The sequence below is a fragment of the Budorcas taxicolor genome, chromosome 1 (assembly GCF_023091745.1).
Source record: "Budorcas taxicolor isolate Tak-1 chromosome 1, Takin1.1, whole genome shotgun sequence".
Taxonomy (NCBI): Eukaryota; Metazoa; Chordata; class Mammalia; order Artiodactyla; family Bovidae; genus Budorcas; species Budorcas taxicolor.
This window is the reverse complement of record NC_068910.1, coordinates 44,361,710-44,386,836: the sequence shown is the minus strand read 5'-3', so window position 1 is coordinate 44,386,836 and position 25,127 is coordinate 44,361,710. Positions and strand designations below refer to the sequence as shown.

General features: G+C 37.9%; 1 protein-coding gene across 1 annotated transcript in view; it reads left to right on the top strand.

Moving 5' to 3' along the window:
- Nucleotides 1-25,127, top strand: part of TOPAZ1 (testis and ovary specific TOPAZ 1) — a 62,702-nt gene that overhangs the window by 28,769 nt on the left and 8,806 nt on the right. Inside the window, 8 exon segments of the mRNA XM_052639053.1 lie at nt 1,053-1,116; nt 7,360-7,511; nt 7,717-7,809; nt 10,183-10,298; nt 13,640-13,706; nt 14,841-15,015; nt 15,759-15,859; nt 18,948-19,113. Of these exon segments, the coding sequence (XP_052495013.1) occupies nt 1,053-1,116; nt 7,360-7,511; nt 7,717-7,809; nt 10,183-10,298; nt 13,640-13,706; nt 14,841-15,015; nt 15,759-15,859; nt 18,948-19,113 (934 nt within the window).

Genomic DNA, 25,127 nt, shown 5'->3' with positions numbered 1-25,127 from the left:
CTCCATAATGATTGTACCAATTTACATTCCCACCAACAAGCCGTTTTACCCTTTTAGAAGTGTCTTTTGGTAAATAAAATTATTAATCTTTATATAGTCCAGTCTTATCCTTTTTATTTTTTTTTTCCTTTTATGGTGTTGACTTTTTACATCAGTTAGTTCAGTCACTCAGTCATGTCTGACTCTTTGTGACCCCAAGAACCACAGCACACCAGACTTCCCCATCCATCACCAACTCCTGGAGCTTGCTCAAACTCAAGACTTTTTACACACTACTGAAAAAAATTTTTCTAAGATCGTGAAGGGGCTTCCCTGGTGGCTCAGTAGTGAAGAATCTGCCTGCAATGCAGGAGACACAGGTTCTGCCCCTGGGTTGGGACGATCCCCTGGAAAAGGAAATGGTAACCCACTCCAGTATTCTTGCTTGGGAATCCAGTGGACACAAGCCTGGAAGGCTACAGTTCATGGGGTCACAAAAGAGTCAGACACAACTTAACAAATAAACAACAACATGATCATGAAGATGGTCTTTTATGTTTTTCCTTTAAAAAATTTGTCTTATCTTTCACATTTAGAAATCTAAGCTATCTAGAATTAATTTTTGTTTAGGATGTGAGAAGGTCTAGATACATATTTTTTCCCATGTGGATCTCCAGGTGACCCAACACCATCCTTTCCCCCACTGTGTTACAGGATCACTGTGTCATAAATCTGCTAATTGTGTATGAGTGAGTCTCTTTATAGGATCTATTTTCTAATCATTGGTCAATGTGTTTTTCCGTATACCAGTAAAAGAATCCCTCCCTTCTCCAATTGATTGCTAATCTTGACTTTGTTTCCTTGACTCTTTCTCTGAACAGCTTCTCTGAATAAGGGTTTTGCAATAAATTCAGTATGCATTTTCCATCTTAGTTAACCTAACATCAGCTTCTTTATTCCATTGCCTTAAATTGACTTAAAAAAAATAGAATAAACAAAAAGATAGGACTGAAATTTGTATAGTTTTTGTGAAATATGAAAAGGTAATTTTACATTTTTCATGACTTCTACAGGTTTGTATGGATGTGTTTAAGAAATATATAAGTATCAATGAGCTGTGTTTGCTACAACGTGCAGGTATGAGATAGTAGAATGATTACTATAAAATCATTAATGCAAGTGTTTCAAACAATGTGCTTTTGTCCGCATGGTTTAAAAGTAAATTTAATACTTTTGAGTATGAAAACTGAGTGTTTTAGATTAGTTCTGTTGATCTTAGAAAGGATTAATACTAAGTGTGGCATTTTGGTTAATAAATTTTAATCCATGTAACATTGTAATTCACTTACATACTAATATTTTCATGATGTAGAAATTTTATTTACAGGTATAAGACAGAAAAAAGGATGTTGTTAATTAGCTTGAAATCTTTCTGAAGGGATCTGTCAGAAACTGGATCTTCCCTACATCTTCATCCTTTTACACATGTCCCTTGTAGCTGAGGAGAAGGAAATGGCAACCCACTCTAGTATTCTTGCCTAGAGAATCCTGTGGACAGAGAGCCTGGTGGGCTGCTGTCCATAGGGTCGCACAGAGTCAGACATGACTGAAGTGACTTAGCATGCATGCATGCATTGGAGAAGGAAATGGCAACCCACTCCAGTATTCTTGCCTGGAGAATCCCAGGGACAGAGAAACCTGGTGGGCTGCTGTCTGTGGGGTCGCATAGAGTCAGACATGACTGAAGTGACTTAGCAGCAGCAGCAGCTTATAGCTGATGCATATCAATCATTCTGTGCAGTTCCCTAAACAGGGCAAAATGAAAGTTGCTCAGTCGTGTCTGACTCTTTATGACCCCATGGATTGTACAGTCCGTGGAATTTCTCCAGTCCAGAATACTGGAGTGGGTAGCCTTTCCCTTCTCCAGGGGATTTTCCCAACCCAGGGATCGAACCCAGGTCTTCCACATTGCAGGTGGATTCTTTACCAGCTGAGCCACAAGGTAAGGCCAAGAATACTGGAGTAGGTAGCCTATGCCTTCTCCAGCAGATCTTCCCTACCCAGGAATCGAACCAGGGTCTCCTGCATTGCAGACAGATTCTTTACCAACTGAGCTATCGGAAGCTTTCCTGGTAGCTCAAATGGTAAACAGGCCAAGCTCTGCTGTAATAGAAAAGGCACTGCTCTTCTGCCCAGGATGCCTTTCTTTTATCCCACTTCCCCATAGCAAAGACCTATTCATCTTTCAAAACCTAGTCATAGAAAATAGGATTATCTCCTCCATTACACCCATCTGACTCCACAACCTCATTCCATTCTCTGCTCCCATCTCCCCCTACTAATTGTGAGACCCAAAAGGAAGGGACCAAGCTTTAATATTTATCAAATTGACAAGTTCACAAGGGGGAAGTACTGAGAAAGTGGGACTCCCCATTACCCTATTTAACCATAGGTTCATTTTTATCTGTTTGATATATGAATTTCCACATAAAATCCTGTTGCCAGAAGTTGTCTGATTAAAACCATTGTGTAAAACTACTGCTGCTTGGCATATACCAGAAGGAACTCTTCACTGTTGAATTGTACCGAACAATTAAAGAACTAATATCAATTCTCAGACTTTTCCCAGAAATTGAAGAGGAGGGAACACATTGATATAAAATTCCTCAACAAAAACTTGCAACGTGAATTGGAAGGATCAGACCATAACCAAGTGGAATTTGTTCTTAGAGTACAGTATAGTTCAACATACAAAAATCAATCCAAGTAACCACATTAACAAAATGAGTGGAAAAAAACACATGATCATCTCAGTTGATGCAGAAAAAGCATTTGACAAAATTCAGTACCCTTTCATTGATTAAAAAAAAGAAACAAGAGACAAGGAATAAAAGGAAACTACCTCAACATTTAAAAAGCCACATCTGAAAAACCTCACAGTAAACACCATCAGTCAGTTGAGTTCAGTTCAGTTCAATAGCTCAGTTGTGTCCGACTCTTTGCGACCCCATGAACGGCAGCACGCCAGGCCTCCGTGTCCATCACCAACTTCCGGAGTTCACTCAAACTCATGTCCATCGAGTTGGTGATGCCATCCAGCCATCTCACCCTCTGTTGTTCCCTTCTCCTCCTGCCCCCAATCTCTCCCAGCATCAGAGTCTTTTCCAATGAGTCAACTCTTCGCATGAGGTGGCCAAAGTATTGGAGTTTCGGCTTCAACATCAGTCTTTCCAATGAACACCCAGGACTGATCTCCTTTAGGATGGACTGGTAATGTCTCCTTGCAGTCCAAGGGACTCTCAAGAGACTTCTCCAACACCACAGTTCAAAAGCATCAATTCTTCAGCGCTCAGCTTTCTTCACAGTCCAACTCTCACATCCATACACGACCACTGGAAAAACCATAACCTTGACTAGACAAACCTTTGTTGACAAAGTAATGTCTCTGCTTTTGAATATGCTATCTAGGTTGGTCATAACTTTCCTTCCATGGAGTAAGCATCTTTTAATTTCATGGCTGCAGTCACTATCCGCTGTGCTTTTGGAGCCCCCAGAAATAAAGTCTCACGCTGTTTCCACTGTTTCCGCATCTATTTCCCATGAAGTGATGGGACCAGATGCCATGATCTTCGTTTTCTGAATGTTGAGCTTTAAGCCAACTTTTTCACTCTCCTCTTTCACTTTCATCAAGAGGCTTTTGAGTTCCTCTTCACTTTTTGCCATAAGGGTGATGTCATCTGCATATCTGAGGTTATTGATATTTCTCCCGGCAATCTTGATTCCAGCTTGTGCTTCTTCCAGTGCAGTGTTTCACATGATGTGCTCTGCATATAAGTTAAATAGGCAGGGTGACAATATACAGCCTTGACGTACTCCTTTTCCTATTTGGAACCAGTCTGTTGTTCCATGTCCCGTTCTAACTGTTGCTTCCTGACTTGCATATAGGTTTCTCAAGAGGCAGGTCAGGTGGTCTGGTATTCCCATCTCTTTCAGAATTTTCCACAGTTTATTGTGATCCACACAGTCAAAGGCTTTGGTATAGTCAATAAAGCAGAAAGAGATGTTTTTCTGGAACTCTCTTGCTTTTTCGATGATCCAGTGGATGTTGGCAATTTGATCTCTGGTTCCTCTGCCTTTTCTGAAACCAGCTTGAACATCTGGAAGTTCACGGTTCATGTATTGCTGAAGCCTGGCTTGGAGAATTTTTAGTATTACTTTACCATACTCGGTGGCAAAAAACTGAAAGCTTTTCCCCTAAGATTAGGAACAAGGCAAGGATGCCTGCTTTCACCACTTCAGTTCAACACAGATGGAGGTTCTCCCCAGAGGAATGAGACAAGGCATCCATTTCAGAAAGGAAGAAGTCAGTGGCCTATGTGCAGATGATATGACTTTATATATAGAAAATACTTAAGATTCTGAGAGGAGAAAAGCTGTTAGGGTTAATAAGTGACCAAGTCAACATGCAAAAATCATTTGCATTTCTATATACTGAAATTGAGCACCCTGAAAAGGGAATTACAAAAACAATTCCATTTACAATAACTTGAAAGAATAAAATACTTAAAAACTGATTTAACCAAGAAAGTGAAAGACTTGTACAATGAAATCTATACAACATTGCTGAAAGAGAAATTAAAGACACACATCCCATGTTCACAGATTGGAAGACTCCATAATATTAAAATGTCATTATTAAGATCATGGCATCTGATCCCATCACTTTATGGCATATATATGGGGAAACTGTGGAAACACTGACAGACTGTATTTTCTTGGGTTCCAAAATCACTGCAGATGGTTGACTGCAGCCATGAAATTAAAAGACACTTGGCTCCATGGAAGAAAAACTATGACAAAACCTAGATGGCATATTGAAAAGCAGAAACATTGCTTTGCCAGCAAAGGTCTGTATAGTCAAAGCTACGGTTTTTCCAGTAGTCATGTTTGGATGTGAGAGTTGGACCATGAAGAAGGCTGAATGTCAAAGAATTGATGCTTTTGAACTGTGGTGTTGGAGAAGACTCTTGAAAGTCCCTTGGACTGCAAGGAGATCAAAGCAGTCAGTCCTAAAGGAAATCAACCCGGAATATACAGTGAAAGGACTGATGTTGAAGCTGAAAGTCCAGTACTTTGGCCACCTGATGCGAAGAGCCAGCTCATTGGAAAAGACCTTGATGCTGGGAAAAATAGAAGGCAGGAACAGAAGGGGATGACACAGGATGAGATGTTGGATGGCATCACCAATGCAGTGGACGTGAGTTTGAGCAAACTCCAGGAAGAAGTGAAGGACAGGGAAGCCTGGTGTGCTGCATCCATGGGTTCGCAAAGAGTCAGACACAACTGAGCAGCTGAACAACAACCCGTGTCAGATTGGGAGACTCAGTATTATTAGAATGTCATTACTTCCCAAGAGATCTGCAGATTCAATGCAATCTCTATCAAAATGCCAGTAACTCAGCAGAAATAGAAAAACCCATCCTAAAACTCATGTGGTATCTCAAGAAGTCCTGAAATAATCTTGAAAAAACTGGAGGACTCATACTTCCTAACTTGAAAACTTACTCCAGAGCTATAGTAACCAAAAGTGTGGTGCTAGCATAAAGGCAGACATATAAATCAATGGAATAGAATAGAGAGCCTGGACATAAACCCTCACATATATGATCAGATGGTTTTTGAAAAGGATGCTAGACCATTCACCAGCAATAGTTAGATAGCTTTTTTCTGCAAATAATACTGGGAAAACTAAATATCCACAATTCAAAACAGTAAAATTGAACCCTTAACTAACACTGTATACAAAAGTTAGTTCAAAATGGATTGAAGACCTTAATGTAAGACCTACAACAATAAAACTCTGAGAAGAAAGCATGAGGACAAAAACATCACAGCGTTGGATTTGGCAATGATTTCTTGGATATGACACCAAAGACAGAGGCAACAAAGAAAAAATAGATAAATTGAACTTCATGAAAATTTGAAAATTTTGTGCATTAAGAGACAGTATCAGCAAGATGAAACTGCAACCCACAGAATCGGAGAAAATATTTGTAAATCATATATCTGATAAAGGAATAGTATCCAGAATATATGGAGAACCCTTAAACTCAACAACAACAAAACCTAATTCAAAAATAGGCAAAGTATTTGAAGAGACATTTCTCCAAAGAAGATACACAGATGGCCAATAAGCATGTAAAATGATGCTCAACATCACTAGACCTAAGGGAAATGCATATCAAAACTACATTGAGATACCATCTCACACCCATTAGAATGACTGCTATCAAAAAAAGAAAAAAGTGTTAGGATGTGGAAGGAATGTAAAATTGTACAGTACTGCAGAAAAACAGTATGACAGTTGCCCAAAAAATTAAAAATAGAATTACCATATATCCAGCAATTCTTCTGATATATACACGAAAGAATTGACAGCAGGGTCTTGAAAGATACTTGCACACCCATATTTATAGCAGCGTTGTTCACAGTAGCTAAAATGTGAGGCAATGCAAGAGTCCATTAAGAAATGACTTTTCAGAGCTTCCCTGATGGCCCAGTGGTAAAGAATCCACTTGCCAATGCAGGAGACACAGGTTGGATCCGTGGTCTGGGAAGATCCCACACGCTGCAGAGTAGCTAAGCGCACGAGCCAAACTATTGAGTCTGTGCTCTAGAGCCCAGGCACTGCAACTTCTGAGCCCATGTGCCACAACTGCTGAAGCCTCGGTGCCTAGAACCCACGCTCCACAATAAGAGACGCCACTGCAGTGAGAAGCCCACGCACCACAACTAGACAGTAACCTCCCCTTGCCGTAACTAGAGAAAAGCCTGTGCAGCAACGAAGACCCAGCCCCAGCACAGCCAAGATACATAATTTATCAAAAATAAGTTTTAAATGCTTTTTCAGTGGAAATTAATCAGTGGTATAATTTTTAGGAGAATGTTCATATCATAAACTAGAATAAAGATATCCCCAGGGTCAGCATGTTGATGGGGTTAAAACAGAAAGAAGGGGTACATGTCAAAATAGTCTGCTTCCACTCTTAAACAGGCCGCTGCCTAAAGTCCCCCTGAGAGTGTGGCTCCCTCAGAGTTCATATTGAAACCATGATGTATGAGGCAATTTGGTCCTATTTTTTGTGGATAGCACATCAGTTAGATCCCAATCTAATACCTAACATTCTGGTTGACATGTTGTTGCCATTTAACTTTTGCTTTAATGTATTTTCATCAAATATTTCTGATACTGGAAGTGTATCTTTTAAGAAATTGAGTTAATGCTACTTGATCTTTAAATATAGAAAAATTGTCTGACTTAGGAAAGATGAATATCTTAAAAGTAGCAAATGACTTTACTATGTATTTCATCATTTTCAGCAAACATGTTTATGGAGTACTACAGAAAGTTTCTTCCAGGTATACACTTTGATTTACAAGTATTAAATGACCTTCTAAATTCTTTACTCAAACACTGTTTATTGAAAGAAGTATTTCAGATCATGAACCTCTGCATAATGATTAAGATGCTGGTAAGTAACCTGAAAATAATTTTTTCTAATATTTTAAGTTAATTTCTCCGATACATTTCTTATATGTATAATTTAACAGTTGTATTTCTGTTTGTTAAATATTTCCTAGAGAACACTTGTGTTTTTCAGCATAAACAAATTTGAGAAACTTAAAGTATACTAAAATAAGACATGAAAATGAGTGTAATTTTTTTGTTTTATCTAGCCCGCTCTGAAAATATTACTAAAAATATTTGAGTATGTGGCAACTATGAAATTAAGGAATGCTGTACCTGCTTTAATTGATATGTTTTGCAAGGTATGATTTTTTGTTTTATACATTTTATTCTCTAATAGTGAATAACCAAGAAAATAGTGATTTCTGCTTACTCTTAAATTGCCTTTTATTCACATTTTTTATACCAAAGAATTATATTTTCAGAAATGTTCTTTTTCTCCTGAAGTAGGATTTATAAACAGACTCCAGTGACTAACAGGCCTTGCCCTTAATTGAAGAGTTCTAAGCATGCCAGGTGACTTCTTACAAATTCATGAACCATCTTCATCTCTACTTCTTAAGAATGGTTGAAGAAAATTTTCTTTTTCAAAAAGATTTGAGGTCATATATAACAAAAATAAATACACAAATCAGTGTATAAATAGGACAGTGTTAGCAAACAAGGCAGAGAAGGCGATGGCACCCCACTCTAGTACTCTTGCCTGGAGAGTCCCATGGACGGAGGAGCCTGGTGGGCTGTATTCCATGGGGTCGCGAAGTCGGACACAACTGAGCGACTTTACTTTCACTTTTCACTTTCATGCATTGGAGAAGTAAATGGCAACCCACTCCAGTGTTCTTGCCTGGAGAATCCCAGGGATGGGGGAGCCTGGTGGGCTGCCGTCTGTGGGGTCGCACAGAGTCGGATATGACTGAAGTGATTTAGCAGCAGCAGCAGCAGCAGCAGCAAACAAGGTAGATGGATAAGAATATGGTGGTGGTTGTTTAGTCACTAAGTCGTGTCCAGCTCTTTGTGACTCCATGGACTATAGCCTACCAGGCTCCTCTGTCCATGGAATTCTCCAGGCAAGAATACTGGAGAGGGTGGCCATTTCCTGCTTCAGGGGGTCCTGAAAACACAGGAATAAAACCCACATCTGTGTTGCAAGAGGATTTTTTACCACTGAGCCACCAGGGGAGCCAAATAATATGGTGGAAAGGAGTTAACTTTATATTTGGCATATATCAGAAAGAAAAAGATTTTTACATTTTTTAAAGTATATTAAAATTTTTATAGTTGTTGAATATTTCTTAGTATTTGGTACTACTCAGCGTTTCATTTCAGAGTAGGCCTATAGCAGGAAAACACCCCACTTCCCGCCCATTCTCTTTAGGAAGCAGCTTTGGAACTATTTTAGCAGATGAACAAATATTTCAGTGAATACCTCTAGTTTCACATTACAAAACTTGACAAAATTACTTGCCTGGAAATTTTCTGAATCAGGAATTACTCAAACTTCCAGTTGCATAAGAATTGAGTAACAGGGATGAAGTGTATGGCATGGTATAGTTAGTAATAATGTGATATCTTTGTATGGTGACAGATGGTAACTAAACTTATCATGGTTATCATTTTATAATGTATAGAAATGTCAAATCACCATGTTGTGCACCAGTAACTAACATGGTGTTATAGGTTAATTATACTTCAAAAAACAAACTTTCAAAAAAGGAAATAAGATTTCTGGTTACCAGAAGTAGATGGTAAGGAAATTGGATGAAGGTGGTAAAAGGTACAAACTTCCAGTTATAAGAGAAATAAGAACTGTGTGTGTGTGTCACTCAGTCGTGTCTGACCCTTTGTGACCCCATGGACTCTAGCCCACTTGGTTCCTCTGTCCATGGAATTCTCAAGGCACAAATTTTGGCGAGGGTTGCCATTCCCTTCTCCAGGGGAACTTCCCAACCCAAGGGATCAAAGTGGGCTCTCCTGCATGGCAAGGAGATTCTTTACTGACTGAGCCACCAGTAATTAACACTGCTATATGTTATATATGAAAGCTGGTAAGAGAATAAATCCTAAGAGTTTTCAACACAAGGGAAAAATTTTCTCTTTCTTTTTTATTTTGTGTATATATGAGATGATAGATGTTCACTAAAATTATTGTAATCTTTCATGATATATGTAAGTCAGATCATTATGCTGTATACCTTAAACTTATACAGTTGCTGTATGTCAGTTATTGATATAGCTCAGTAAAATTGAAGACAGATAAATCTTTTTAAAAAAAAGAAATTACTGATCACCTAGAGTCATTGTAGAAAACCTCAACTTGATATATCTCAGGAATGTTATCATCAGGTATACAGTATAACCACAGTGCTATACTTACTAAAAGACAGAATTAGTACCAAGCAAGAGGTTCAATTGATACAGTAGTTGACATAACTTGAAGAAAAGGACTAATGTTCAAGTTTAAATTCAAAAGTATTATTTTCATTTTTGCTTTAAATTCTTGATGTAAGGTGTCTTATGGTGGTTCTCAAATATTTGAAGAAAAATATGCTTCAGAATTTTTAATGAATTTTAATTCTGTCTCCATGTTTCACTTCTTCCATCAGCCTCTTAGTTTTTCCCACGCATATTGGTTTCACATTTTTAAAAGAATGACTACTCTTTACCCTCTTCCACAGCTCGTTGAAGCTGGGATGGTACTTGACCTAGAACACTTTAACTATATTGTTAAGCTTTTATACCAAGTACAGGCTTCCAAGCAAGAAATAACTGCAGTTCTGGAAATGAAATCCAGGTAAGAAAATCATTATAATTAGGACTAAAATATATGTATTTTGGTGGGGACTTAAAAAGGATGAAGACAAAGTACTTATCATTCTTCATATGCCCACCAAAAGCCCTTCTCCCTCTTGGCTATGGCCTGGTCACATCGTCATCATCTGTCTCTAGCTAGCCCTCCTGGCCAGCCTCACCAGATCTTTTTCATCACCTGATTTCGTCTTGCTACCTGGCAGATCAAATGTAAAGACTCTCTTGCTCTGTTTCACAACTTACTTAATTCTGCTTAATGCACTCTCTTACATGTATTCAAATTACTCTAATCCTTCTTTCTCTTTCACTCACTTCTTGTCATGTTAACTAGATAAAATATTTTAAGGTCTCTCCTTCATTCTTTCTCTGACTTGTTTGCTTTCTCTGTCTAGCTTATGAGCCTCAAAAGGCCTTAAAAAAAAAAACAACCTATAATAATTACAAGAGTAGTACCATAACATACCTGTATAGAGAAAAAGGAAAGCCATGACTTTGATAAAAATTTTGTTAAACTGTCACATACATAGAGAAAAGTATGCAAACTTTAGGAGTTTAAATGAACCATAACTTTTTAACAAAGGCAGATTTGATAAAGTGCAAATGATGCCAACCAGAAAACTCCTTGAGAAAGCCCAGAAAGTTCCTTCAGAGGCACTTCCACATTTATTTAATTTCTCATGATCCTCTAATACAGAAGTTTCCACACTAGTATCCAGAGGCCAAAAGAAATACATTAACAGTTTAACAGTAGCATTTATTAAGAGGTTAGATCCAAACAAATTAATAGTAGTTTGACAGTTTCTGACAGATGTTGTGAAAATAATTAAAATTACCTGAGCAGCCCCTGTGAATTTGCTCTAGTGCCATTTTATTAGTTCCCTTTTTTCTCCAATACCCATACAGTGTGATTATTCATTTATAGAGCATTTAGATTTATCTGTTACTGTTTGTATTATATTTTCAGTTATCCCACATCGTAGTCTGTTTGATTTGGGAAAGTATGTGAAATACTACTGTTGGTTGTAACCATCAGTATAAACACATGCAATGAGAAATGTTGCTCCCCCTTACTCCTACTCTACCATTTCTGTTTCCTCCTCCTTTTCACCCCTTTTCCACCTACATACTAGAGGTAACCAATCTTTCAGTTTTGGGAGTTATCCTCTTATAATGAGCGGATATTTGTATATTTTCTTATACCAACTTCTTTATTACACACAGTGTAGCATATAATGAATTTCAAATTTGCTCTTTTCAAATTTGCTTTTTTCACTCAAACAGTATATCCTGGAGATCAGTTTAAATCAGTTTGGAGAGAAATTTGTCGTTTTTTAATAAAGGCAAAGTACTCCATTGTTTGAATGTACTTCAGGTTATTCAGTCAATGTGTGGGTATTTAAGTTGTCCCCACTATTTTGCATTTTAAAACAATGCTACTAATCTTGGATTGGAATTAATATTGTTGAAATTAATATTATTGGAATTAATATTGTTAAAATAGCCATACTACCCAAAGTAATCTAGATTTAATGCATTCCCAATCAAATTAACTATAACACTTTTCACAGAACTAGAACAAATAATCCTAAAATTTATATATAGAATCACAAAAGAATCTTCAGCAAAGGAGTCAAGAAAATTCAATGGAGAAAAGACAGTCTCTTCAGCATGTGGTATTGGGAAAGTTGGACAGCTTCATGTAAATCAGTGAAGTTAGAACATTACCTCACAAAATGTACAAAAATAAACTCAAAATGATTCAAAGACCTAAGTATAAGACATGACACTGTAAAAATCCTGGAAGAGAACATAGGCAAAACATTTTCTGACGTAAAATGTAGCAATATTTTCTTAGACCAGTCTCTCAAGGCAAAAGAAATAAAAGCAAAAATAAACAAATGAGACCTAATCAAACTTAAAAACTTTTGTACAACAAAGGAAACCATGAACAAAATGAAAGACAACTTACAGACTGGGGGAAAATATTTGTAGAATGAGGCATCCAACAAGGGCTTAATTTCCAAAATATATAAACAGGTCATACAACTCAATGTCAAAAAAACACCAAAAAAAACCCCCCACACTGTCAATAAATGACAGAAGACCTAATTAGCCATTTCTCCAAAGAGGACATACAGATGGCCCACATGAAAAGATGTCCAACATTGCTGATTATCAGAGAAATGCAAATCTGCAGTGAAGTACCACCTCACACCAGCCGCCATGGCCATCGTCAGAAAGTCTACAAACAGTAAATGCTAGAGAGGGTGTGAAGGGCAGGGCGCCCCCCTGCGCTGCTGGAGAGAATGGAAATTGTTGCAGCCACTGTGGAGTACCGTATAGAGATTCCTTAAGGAGCCAAAAACGGAGTTGCCATATGATCCAGCAGTCCCATCCCTGGGCATTAATCCAGAAAAGAGGAAACCTCTAATTTGAAAAGATACGTGCACCACAGTGTTCATAGCAACACCGTTTATAATAGCCAAGACAGCGGAAACAACCTAAGTGACCAGCAGCAGAATGGATAAAAATTAGCACCTTGTCCTTCCTTTTTAATGCTCTGGAGTAATTTATGAAACATTGGGACTAATCACCAAAATTGACCCCCTAGTCAGCTCTTCTACAGTATTATTAGTTTATTGGCACCCTGCTCTCTGCACCTTTTCTTCTCCTCTTCCCAGTTGCCAAAGCATACTTCTTCCATTTTTTTTTCCTGTCCCTGAAGCTATCCATGCATTTCACATTTGTTCAAATCATACAAACTTCTGAATTCCTTCTGTGTGGTTTATGTTCTCATCTACCCACTTTTTTTACTTAGCACTTTCAAATTTTGTGTGGACTTTGTAATGGTAATTTTTAGTCACTGTTAGGTCCTTCTGCTAGTTTCCTTCTGTGGTTCTCCCCTACAGATACTTTTTTTTGCTTGCTTTGGTTTGTTGTGGTTAGTGTTTGCTTGCCTCATGTCCTTCTGGAGCAATGAGGGTGGAGTAAGAGCAGCAGAGAGCAAGTGCTAGGATTTGTTTTGCATTCTTTTTTTCCTCTTTGTATTCACAATTATTTTGAAGCTTTGACATTCTCTGTCTTCAAGTTGGGATGAAAGTATGGTTTCATATGAAATTGTTTTTCCTTCTCATTGCCTGTGGTTCAGGAGGAAATAGTTTAAGTAAGGTATCTGTGCAATTACCATTTTATTCAGCACTAAAGAATTTTTATAGCATATTACTCTCTCTTTCTCCAGTCTTTTAGGTATAAGTTAACAAGTGAATTAGGAGCAATATTGACTTTGGGGGAGTGAACGTAATTAACCCTTTTCTGTTGTTAAAGGTTACGCATGAGGCAATTTAAAAAGAACTGGAAATGTGACTTGGAGGCAGCCTTGAATGAAATAGAGGTACGATGCTTATCTTTTATTTATTTTTTGGGGGTGGGGGGCAGTTGGCGGCAAGAATACTGGAGTGAGTTGCCATGATGCTTATCTTTTAAATACATAGCTGGGAACTCTGAAAACCAGTAACAACAAAGAAACTTTGAATAGTAACCCAATTTTAGAAAAAGGTTTACAAATGCAGCTGTTTCACAGAGAAGAGAAGGAAAAGAAGTTTAATTTTTTACAAGTTAATGCTTTCAACTGCAAACATAATTTCTAGAGTTTGAACTATTCTAAAAATCATTCTAGACATAGTTGTTCAGTTTAAAATTAACGTATGGTAAGCTATAGTAATCTATAGCTTGGCTTTTAATTCTTATAACTAGGTGGACTCCTTCAGTGCATGAGTGAGTTGGCTTTCTTGTCATGATCCATGGGAGATCATATTAAATGGACAGTATGTGACCTGACAGGGTAAAGCCATGGTCACTGTGTGCTCTCCAAGCATCTAAAGTCTGAACAAGAAATAGAGGACTTTCAGGATGACTTGACTTTTTGAGATCATTTTTATACTCTTTCTAATAATTGTTGATCTAGTCTAAATTCATATTTATGTCCTTCAAACAGTATATTTTGTTGGTATAGAAAACTTTTACTTTAGAAAATAATAGAACGATAGTAAGTTTACTGAAATTTACTTTGTAGGTCCTTTTGTAGAAGAAATGTAATGCCCGAAATTGTGTGTGGGCCCCAAATCACAAATGGCCAAATAATCGTAAAATGCAACCTGTAACAGTAATAAAATAATGTATTACTGTGGAGGCAGCTCAAATCATGCTGCTAGTCATCTCTTCTCTGAAAAGCTATCTCCACCGTGTATTCCAGGTTTGGGGATGATGTCATTAAGGACATTAGGAACTAAATAATTAAAACAAGTGTACGTTGACATCTGGAACTTATATAGGCTTTGCCATGGTCAGAAAAGCAAATTGTACAGTAACATGTTACTGCTGTTACAACACTTGCCAGGAAGCTTATATAAGATTTGCAGAGGTCACGTCTTATTAATTTCTGTAATGCCTACATGAGCCTACCCCGTAATATGTTTGCATAAATAACAGCTTACATTTTTTCTTTTGTTTTTAATAATTCTCATAGCACTGTAAAGAAAAAGGTGACTGGACCAAATTGGGAAATGTATACCTTAACATAAAAATGAGCTGTGAAAAATTTGCAGATTTCCAGAGGTTTTGTGCTTATATTGCTGAAATACTAACAAAAGACTGTAAAGAAGAGCGACCAGGTGTTCCATTTTGTGAATTTGCTGAAACAGGTAAATGTTGCTGTTTTGGTCAGAGTACTGCATGTTTGGGTGATACAGTGTTCTTTCTTACCAATTGATAGATTAACTGGGACAGTGTTCAAAACATATAAAGCTCCTAATAGTCTCCATATTGAAGATAAATTAATATTGCAGGTTTTAGATACTATTTCTTCTTTATAAATTTTTCCAGTTATTATTAATTTAGATTATAATGATAAAAAAGTGATAAAAGGTCAGTATATCAAATGTTTCATGTTCTTATTTTTCTTTTCATTCAGATTGGTAAAACTATTGCTAGCAAATTATAGTGGAGAATCTGAATTTTGGGATCATTGTTACTATCTTCACTGTTGCAAGTCAATAAAATTCATGTGTTTTTGAAACCTTTCTGTGTGTGTGTGTGTGTGTGTGTGTGTGTGTGTTTGTGTGTGTGAGCCCTTCACTGCTATATTCTCTATCAGGATTGGCAAACTCGGTAAAGGAGCAGATAGTAAATATTTTAGGTGTTGCACACACAGCATATGATCTGTGTCACATAGTTTTCTTTTCAAATAACCCTTTAAAAATAAAAACTGTTCTTAGAAGCTCACAGGCTATACAGAAATGGGCCGTGGGCCAGATTCGGCCCATGGGCTGTAGTTTGCCGACACCTGGTCTTTGTGGTAGTATCACTAATTCCATATTAAATTTGCCTTTTCCACCATTCAAAGTGACTGTTTCATTTTCTTCTGTGTATCTACTTTGTGTTTCAGTTAGCAAAGATCTGCAGAATAGTGAAGTAGATAAAACTTTGCTGGGAAGAATCGGAATCAGTGCTATGTACTTCTATCACAAGCTGTTGCAGTGGTCCAAGGTACTTCACTAAATTTTTGTTTGGTCTTGGTCTGTAGAGTGTTCGTTTTACATATTTGTATAGAATATATGTTAACCTTCAAAGTTAAAATTTTGCTGATTATCACTACAGGGGGCAAATTGAGCCTCAGACAGTAAATGAATTACTAGGTGGTATTTTGGGTTTTCCTGATAGCTCAGTTGGTAAAGCAGAGAAGGCGATGGCACCCCACTCCAGTACTCTTTCCTGGAAAATCCCATGGACGGAGGAGCCTGGTAGGCTGCAGTCCATGGAGTCGCGAAGAGTTGGACGCAACTGACTGACTTCACTTTCACTTTTCACTTTCATGCATTGGAGAAGGAAATGGCAACCTGCTCCAGTGTTCTTGCCTGGAGAATCCCAGGAACGGAGGAGCCTGGTGGGCTGCCATCTATGGGGTCACACAGAGTTGGACACGACTGAAGTGATTTAGCAGCAGCAGCAGCAGCAGCAGCAGCAGTTGGTAAAGAATCCGCCTGCAATGCTGGAGACCCCAGTTCCATTCCTGGGTCAGGAAGATCCCCCGGAGAAGGGATAGGCTACCCTCTCCAGTATTCTTGGGCTTCCCTGTGGCTCAGCTGGTAAAGAATCCACCTGCAATGCGGGAGACCTGGGTTCGATCCCTGGGTTGGGAAGATCCCCTGGAGAAGGGAAAGGCTACCCACTCCAGTATTCTGGCCTGGAGAATTCTATGGACTGTATAGTTCATGGGGTCGCAAAGAGTCAGACATGACTGAGCGACTTTCACTTCACTTCACCTAGGTGGTATATTAGAACATGTGGAAAGGAGGTGGCATGAGGCTGACTACTGAGAAGAGTCTCAGTATAGGGAATACTTAAGAAGCTGTGCTAAATATCATTTTTACTTGAAGCACCTGTCAGTTCAGTATAGTTTGCCAACTCCTGAGTACTGGTAGTATTACAGTTTTTGAAGACCTCTCTTAAGATGAGCCCAAGATACAATAAGTAGAACTACTTTAAAATTACTTCCTAGGATTCCCTGGAACACTGTTGGTATCTTCATGTCTACCTTTGAGATTTAGCTCATCATAGAAGCGGTATAGCAACTCTAGACCACATTGTACTACCTGAGGTATACTTCCCTGAGGTGCAGGTAGAGTGATAGATTCAATAAAGTGAAGTAAAGGACAGGAAAATCCAAAGTAGGGAGAGAAGTGCTGAGATATGGAGAGTAGGATAGTTGAGAGTGAGGTTGTATTGAATCAATTATTAAAACATAACTTTTATTCCTTTTTTTTTAAAAAAATTCTTATACGGGTTTATTTCTATGTAGTCAAGTGCAGGTGGTTTCCTCCCTCCAGTTCTCTAGTTTTTCCATTTCTCTTCTTTTTTAATTTGTTTTTTTTTTATTGAAGGATAATTGCTTTAGAGAATTTTGTTGTGTTCTATCAAACCTCAATATGAATCAGCCATAGGTATACATATATCCCCTCCCTTTTGAACCTCCCTCCTATCTCCCTCCCTGCTTCCTTCTTTTTTATAAAGAGGTTGTTTCACAATTGAAATAATATTTAAGGACATTAAATGTGTACATGGTCACTCATATACAACAAAATTCAAAATTTTTTTAAAGAAAAACTTTTAAAAATAATCATTGTACAGAAGATCTCCAGTTTCCAAGCTCTTCAAGAGCACTTATTATCTGATAGACTTGGACTGGACAAAATGTACTTTGTCCCCCTTCTCACAATCTAGCTTAAAGTCTATCATAGCATTAGTATCTTGGGTATTTAATGCTTGAGAATTTGAGGACTACCTAGTAGGAAAGTTCTTTTTAAAACTCAGACTGATTTTGCTTTAATTTCAGAGTATCTTTTAATTTTATCTGGTTGTTTTTATTTAAGATATAAGCGGTTGGTGAATTTGTGCCTATATTTTAATTTTAAATGTTCACTATCTTATTCGAATGAGTATTTTATTTGTTATCTTACTTAGCTGAATTTTTAATGAAATGTAAATGAAAATTTTTAATAAAGCTTCCTTTATGAACATAAAAGTTGGAATTAAACTTAAGGTATCCCTTGAAAAATGCACTCATTTAATGCAGTCAGATTGAAAGTGCTTTGACATCATAATATGGATCTGACTCAAAATAGCATATAATATAATTTGAAACAAGAGTCTGTAAACTAAAAGCCAGATCTGGCCCACAGCCTGTTTTTATACTGCTGCTGCTGCTGCTGCTGCTAAGTCGCTTCAGTCGTGTCTGACTCTGTACGACCCCATACATGGCAGCCCACCAGGCTCCCCCATCCCTGGGATTCTCTAGGCAAGAATACTGGAGTGGGTTGCCATTTCCTTCTCCAATGCATGAAAGTGAAAAGTGAAAGTGAAGTCGCTACTCATGAACTAAGAATGTTTCTTACATTTTTAAAGACTTAGAAAATTAAAAACAACCAAAAAGAATATGCAACTGACCAAATGTGACTTGCAAAGCCCAAAGCATTTACTATCTGGCTTTTTATAGAAAAATTTTGCTGACCCTAATAGAAATAATAACACATGGCCAATTTCTAATGTCTACCCTAGAGACAGTCTTTATGTAGACTATGTGAAACTATTAGCCTATTGACTCAGAAAACAATTTTCAGCCAACAATTTTATCCCCTTTTTTTCCCACTATCATTCTTTATCTCAATTTTATATTAAATTATATTCTTTTCATTGACTCTCCCTCCTGGGTCTCAGGGTGATCAACATAAAGAGCAAGAACATATAATGGGTAGTTTTCCACTTTAAGGCGTGAAATCTTTTTGCCAAATGAGGTCTTTAGAAAGGAAGCTCACTGACTAAAGCAGATGAAGGGAGATCCACTGAGAAGAGGCCAGTGGTTAATGAGGCAAAGCCCTGCTTGCTCCCCTTCCCTTTCCGTTTTCATGGCGGAGCTGGAAAGGGCTTAAGGAGAGCGTCTTGAAGCAGTTTGATAGCCATCAGTCTCAAATGATTCAAATTGCATAATTACCTTCTATATAATCTTCAGTGACTTTGTATCTCTATAATCTAAATGATTGACAATCAGTGTTCTTTTTTTTTTTTTTTTTTACTCTAGGGAAGGAAGGTCTTAGATAAACTATATGAATTAAAAATACATTTTACAAGTTTAAAAGGACTTATAGGGCCTGAGAAGTTAGCACCAAGATGTCAAATTGTGAATATTGCAGCAGAAATTTTTCTAAAAAGTGGAAGCCTAGATGGTGCCATTTGGGTATTAAGGGGTAAGTTTTGATACATACCAGCAGGAAATATTTTGTAAGCTTATTATAAATTCTTGGATTTGTAATTACCTCAAGTTGGTATTAAATGGTGGGTGATAATTTGACCTAAGCCTGTAGTGTTCATGTGGGTAGGAAAGGTGGTTGTGTAAAATGAAAGAATGTTAACCTAGCTTTAAAGAGAAACTGTATGAACCTTTGTTGAAAAGTTAGTTGTTACTTTGACCTCAGCACCATAGAAATGCTTTACCTGATTATCTCAGTTAATCTTCATGGAAACCCTATGAGTTTGAAATTATTACAATCCCCATGTTACTGATAAGAAAATCTTGTTAGAAACAATAAGCAGCTTGCCTAAAATGACATAACAAGTAAGATGTGGAGGCCAGATTTAATCCAAGACAGCCCAGCTTCAGAGCCCAAGCTTCAGCTGCTGAAACAGGGAAATCCTGATTGCAATCTGTATAAACCCTATCTTTGCATGTGCCGACAAGCTGGCTCCAAACCAAGACAATAAAGCTTGTTTTCCCTAGTAAGTCAATTCATCTAACAGAAATTCCAATGCAGTTAAGCCAGCAGAAGCAACTAAGGTCAGTTGGGCATGAGGTAAATATAATTTAGAGAGCAAAGTAGTAGCACAGCATCTAATATAGCTTTGGCTACTTAGGCCATCAAGCAGATTTTATTTGATAAAATGGGATAAATAAGAATGAAGATGGAGAAGGAAATGACAACCCACTCCAGTATTCTTGCCTGGAAAATTCCATGGACAGAGGAGCCTGGTGGGCTACACAGTCCATGGGGTCGCAAAGAGTCGGACACGACTGAGCGACTGAGTGAGCAACCACCTGAAGGAAAGCGAGAGCGGCTGGTGTGCGATTCAGTGGCAACATAGGACCAGTGAGTGATGACAAGGACCCATGACTGCCACGCACGGCTACTCTTGGCCCAGGAACGTGGAAGCCACCATTCACAAGTCTATAACAAGATGACTGACAACTGGAGGTAATTTCCAGTTCATTGCAGCCCACTGGGTCCCAGAGTGATATCCCTGGCTCTTGTTCACAGGACCTTCCATGTATTATGGATATTAACCTTGTGTCTGTGATGTATTTTCCCCAGTGTTCGGAGTTGCTGTATATGTAAATGAAGCCGATAAGGGTCTGAATTGTTAAGAAAAGGTACAGTATGAGGGGAGAGAAGCCCGTTTGGTGACCAGGAACAGCAACATAGAGTGGAAACAGTTACTACAAACAAGCTGGTGCTTTAGAAGGAAGAGCACCTGGGATGAGTGTTACAAGCAAGCATTTTTACAAGGATCTAATGAGAGGAAGCAGATGCAGTCCTTGATGAACCATTCAGTGCTGTGCACACCAGAGCTGGTGCCAGCTTTTGGACTTCTTATACACGAGAGAGAAATAAACCCTCTTGTTTTAAAAACAAGAATGAAGAAACCTCAAGAATCTCAGAGTTTAGGTAGAAGACAGAATAAAATCCATAAGTAAATAAAATTGAAAGCTTTTGCACTTATGCACAAAACTAGCATATGTACATATTTATCTATATATAAAACACCTGCATTTATCGAATGCTGAGATTTTGTGGAATATAGAGGTTGTGATTAGACTTTGTGATCAAAAGCTTGTTGGAAAAGGTTTTCTTCAACTTAACAAATGTAGCCAGTGAAGTTTCCTGGGAGAAAGATTAACAAAACAGAAAGATACAACACAAAATACAAATATACAAATACAAAACAGAATGTTTATAAAAAGAGGAAGTAGCAAAATGCAAGCCAGAGTTCACAAGCTCCATGAGAAAGAAAAAATGTGGTAAGAAAATGGGAAGGGTAAAATAGTTGGTAAAAATGGGTATAAGTGATCATCTGCCTAAAAGTTTCTGGCAAAACCAGTCTTTCTCTAACTGGAGTATTTGTGGGAGGGGTATGGAGTGGGCTATGGAGATTTAGAATTTTTACAATTTTGATGTTTCAGTTTTGAGATTATCTTTTTAAATTCTGTCAGTTATCAACACAAGATTTTCTTTTGCAATGACCTTTTCAATTGAAAGTCATTTTTCATAAGTAAAATTTTATTTCTTCTGAAAAAGGATCCACAGAAGTATGTTAAGTTGTCGCCAAAACTTTTTTGTTCTTCAGGGGGTTCCGCAGTGAACAGGTCATTGTCAAGAAAGGAAATACAAGTGTCTTGATCTCGCTTGTAATAACTGAGAAATAAATACTAAAATCCTAAGCACCTGTCAGACCAGCAAAGATTAAAGTTTAGTGATATGCTTTTTGTGAGGGTATAAAGGAATGAACCTTCACGCAGATTGTCTTTAGGGGCTTTTTGACAAAATATCTGTCAAAATTTAGTAATGCATATTTCCTTTAATCTATTAACTCCATTTCTAGGAATTTGTCCTACAAACACATTATTTCTATATTTGAAGGTATGCACTGTAAGTTATATGAAATCTCATTTTTTTTACCATCAACAATGATAACAAAGAATTCCAGATAACTTAAGTGTCCATTAAGGATGTAACAGTTAGTGAAGCTGTGTAATAGCCATATGATGGAGTAGAATGAGTTAGAGCCACAGATACTCACTGGAATGATCTCCAGGATTTATTACCAAATAAAAAAGGAATGGCCTGAATGGTGTACACAGTATGCTACCATTTGTGTAAAAAAAATTTTTTTAATGGATACATACATCTTTGCTTTATACCCTTAAGATAGTTGCAGAAAGATACATAAGAAACTTGATGGTGGTTGCTTCTGGGAAGAAGAATTGAGTGTTTGGAGGACAGGGATGAGAGGCAGATTAGCTTACATATTTTTCCCGTATTTTTTCCTTTTAAAAACGTGCAATTATTACCTATTAAACTTTTTAAAGGAGGGGTTTACATACACTTCGTTTGAGAACTGTTGAATATTTTACACGTTTTTATTTATTGTGCAGCAGACGTTTTGGTGAGAATTACTCCATTGTTTTGACTTTTCATGTTTTCACTCTCACATTTTAAACTCTTGCTCAGCATCTTGTTTCCTGGCAGATGAGCGACAAATTCCTACCTTGCCTTATACCCTTACCAGCATTTAAAAAAAGGAGGAAAAAACCCTTAAAACCACAATTTTATAATCAAGGTTTGGAGGCTGAAGAATAAGTATCTTTTAACATTATAGAATACAAATTTTTGTTTTAAAAAAAGTTATGCTATTTGTTGAGAAACTGCTCTTAAATTTTAAAGTAACTTTTATTGCCTTTATTGGGCTTCCCTGGTGGCTCAGACAGTAAAGCGTCTGCCTGCCATGCGGGAGACCCGGGTTCAATCCCTGGTTTGGGAAGATCCCCTGGAGAATGAAATGGCAACCCACTCTAATATTCTTGCCTGGAGAATTCCATGGACTGAGGAGCCTGGTAGGCTACAGTCCATGGGGTCGCAAAGAGTCGGACACGACTGAGCAACTTCACTTTCACTTTTTCTTTCTTTTATTGCCTTTATGTGAGTTGGTGATGGACAGGGAGGCGTGGCATGCTGCGATTCATGGGGTCTCAGAGTCGGACACGACTGAGCAACTGAACTGAACTGAAGTAATACTTAGTCATTATAGAGAAATAATAAGGGATGGATAAGCAAAACTGCATATCTGAGGTTATTGATATTTCTCCTGGCAATCTTGATTCCAGCTTGTGTTTCTTCCAGTCCAGCATTTCTCATGATGTACTCTGCATATAAGTTAAATAAGCAGGGTGACAATATACAGCCTTGATGTACTCCTTTTCCTATTTGAAACCAGTCTGTTGTTCCATGTCCCGTTCTAACTGTTGCTTCCTGACCTGCATACAGATTTCTCAAGAGGCAGGTCAGGTAGTCTGGTATTCCATCTCTTTCAGAATTTTCCACAGTTTATTGTGATCCACACAGTCAAAGGCTTTGGCATAGTCAATAAAGCAGAAATAGATGTTTTTCTGAAAGTCCCTTGCTTTTTCCATGATCCAGCAGATGTTGGCCATTCGATCTCTGGTTCCTCTGCCTTTTCTAAAACCAGCTTGAACATTAGGAAGTTCCCCAAAAAAAGCCTCTTGATGAAAGTGAAAGTGGAGAGAGAATAATTTGGCTTAAAGCTCAACATTCAGAAAACAAAGATCATGGCATCCAGTCCCATCACATCATGGATAATAGGTGGGGAAACAGTGTCAGACTTCATGTTTGGGGGCTCCAAAATCACTGCAGATGGTGACTGCAGCCATGAAATTAAAAGACACTTACTCCTTGGAAAAAAAGTTAGGACCAACCTAGATAGCATATTCAAAAGCAGAGACATTACTTTGCTGACTAAGGTCCGTCTAGTCAAGGCTGTGGTTTTTCCAGTGGTCATGTATGGATGTGAGAGTTGGACTGTGAAGAAAGCTGAGTGCCGAAGAATTGATGCTTTTGAACTGTGGTGTTGGAGAAGATTCTTGAGAGTCCCTTGGACTGTAAGGAGATCCAACCAGTCCATTCTGAAGGAGATCAGCCCTGGGATTTCTTTGGAAGGAATGATGCTAAAGCTGAAACTACAGTACTTTGGCCACCTCATGTGAAGAGTTGACTCATTGGAAAAACTCTGATGCTGAGAGGGATTGGGGGCAGGAGGAGAAGGGTCGACCAAAGATGAGATGGCTGGATGGCATCACTGACTCGGTGGATGTGAGTCTGAGTGAACTGCGGGAGTTGGTGATGGACAGGGAGGCCTGGAGTGCTGCGATTCATGGGGTCACAAAGAGTCGGACACGACTGAGCGACTGAACTGAAATAAACTGAAGCAAAACTGATGATAAAAAAAATTCTTATTTAGCTACCCTTCCAATGTTATAAATAATACCATAGTGTTGCTATACAGACTCTTTTATACCTTGCATTTTGTTTAGGCAGAAGTCTTTTCTTGGACATTTTTTCTGTGATATGTCCATGCATCCACTTTTCTTGAACTAGCTGGTTTTTAAACTGCTATGATAAACAGTAATCCCTTCTAAACATCCCTGCTAAATCTTTAGTATGCCCTTAGGATAAATTCTGATGGAATTGTTGGGCAAAGGTAAGGGCAGTTTAAAGCTTTTTGGTAAATGTTGGCATATTTGCCCTTGGTGCCATTCAGATTTGCAGCACATTATTTTGAGTTTGTTAGAAAGCTTCCCTTTGTGAGAAAAGCCTTAGAGAACTATTGCATAGGTGCCATCTATACATCCTGTCCTGTTAGGGCCATGGGTGTGCATTGACAATACGGATGTTACTGCCCAATTTCATGGTGTTTAGTTATCTGACAAACTGGTGCATGTTAGTTTAGGTAAACCCTAATCTGGCTGTTCTGAATATTCCATTCTAGGTTTAAATATGTGAGTAGAATTCAGAAGCACTCTACACCTTTAGAAATTTGCTAATTATAGTCATCTTACCAGCGTTTGAAGTTACAAAACAACCGTGGCACCTTTGAATATTATTATTTTTCCTATCTTGCTGGTAGTTTGATAGGATAAAAGTGATATTCACTGTTTTATTTTGCATTTAATTGCTTATTACAGAATTTAACTATTTTTGTTTCCATTTGTACTTAGCTCTTTTGTGAATTACTAGTTTGTGTTCTTAGTCTCTTAAGCATTTCTCTTCATTATTGATTTAATCACTTTACAAGTAGGTTAATGAAGGTATCTGTGTAAATGAGCTAGTAATTGTAGAGCACTAATATTTGCTTACTCCTTGGAAGGAAAGTTAGGACCAACCTAGATAGCATATTCAAAAGCAGAGACATAACTTTGCCAACAAAGGTCCATCTAGTCAAAGCTATGGTTTTTCCAGTGGTCGTGTATGGATGTGAGAGTTGGGCTGTGAAGAAAGCTGAGTGCTGAAGAATTGATGCTTTTGAACTGTGGTGTTGGAGAAGACTCTTGAGAGTCACTTGGACTGCAAGGAGATCCAGCCAGTCCATCCTAAAGGAGATCAGTCCTGGGTGTTCATTGGAAGGACTGATGCTG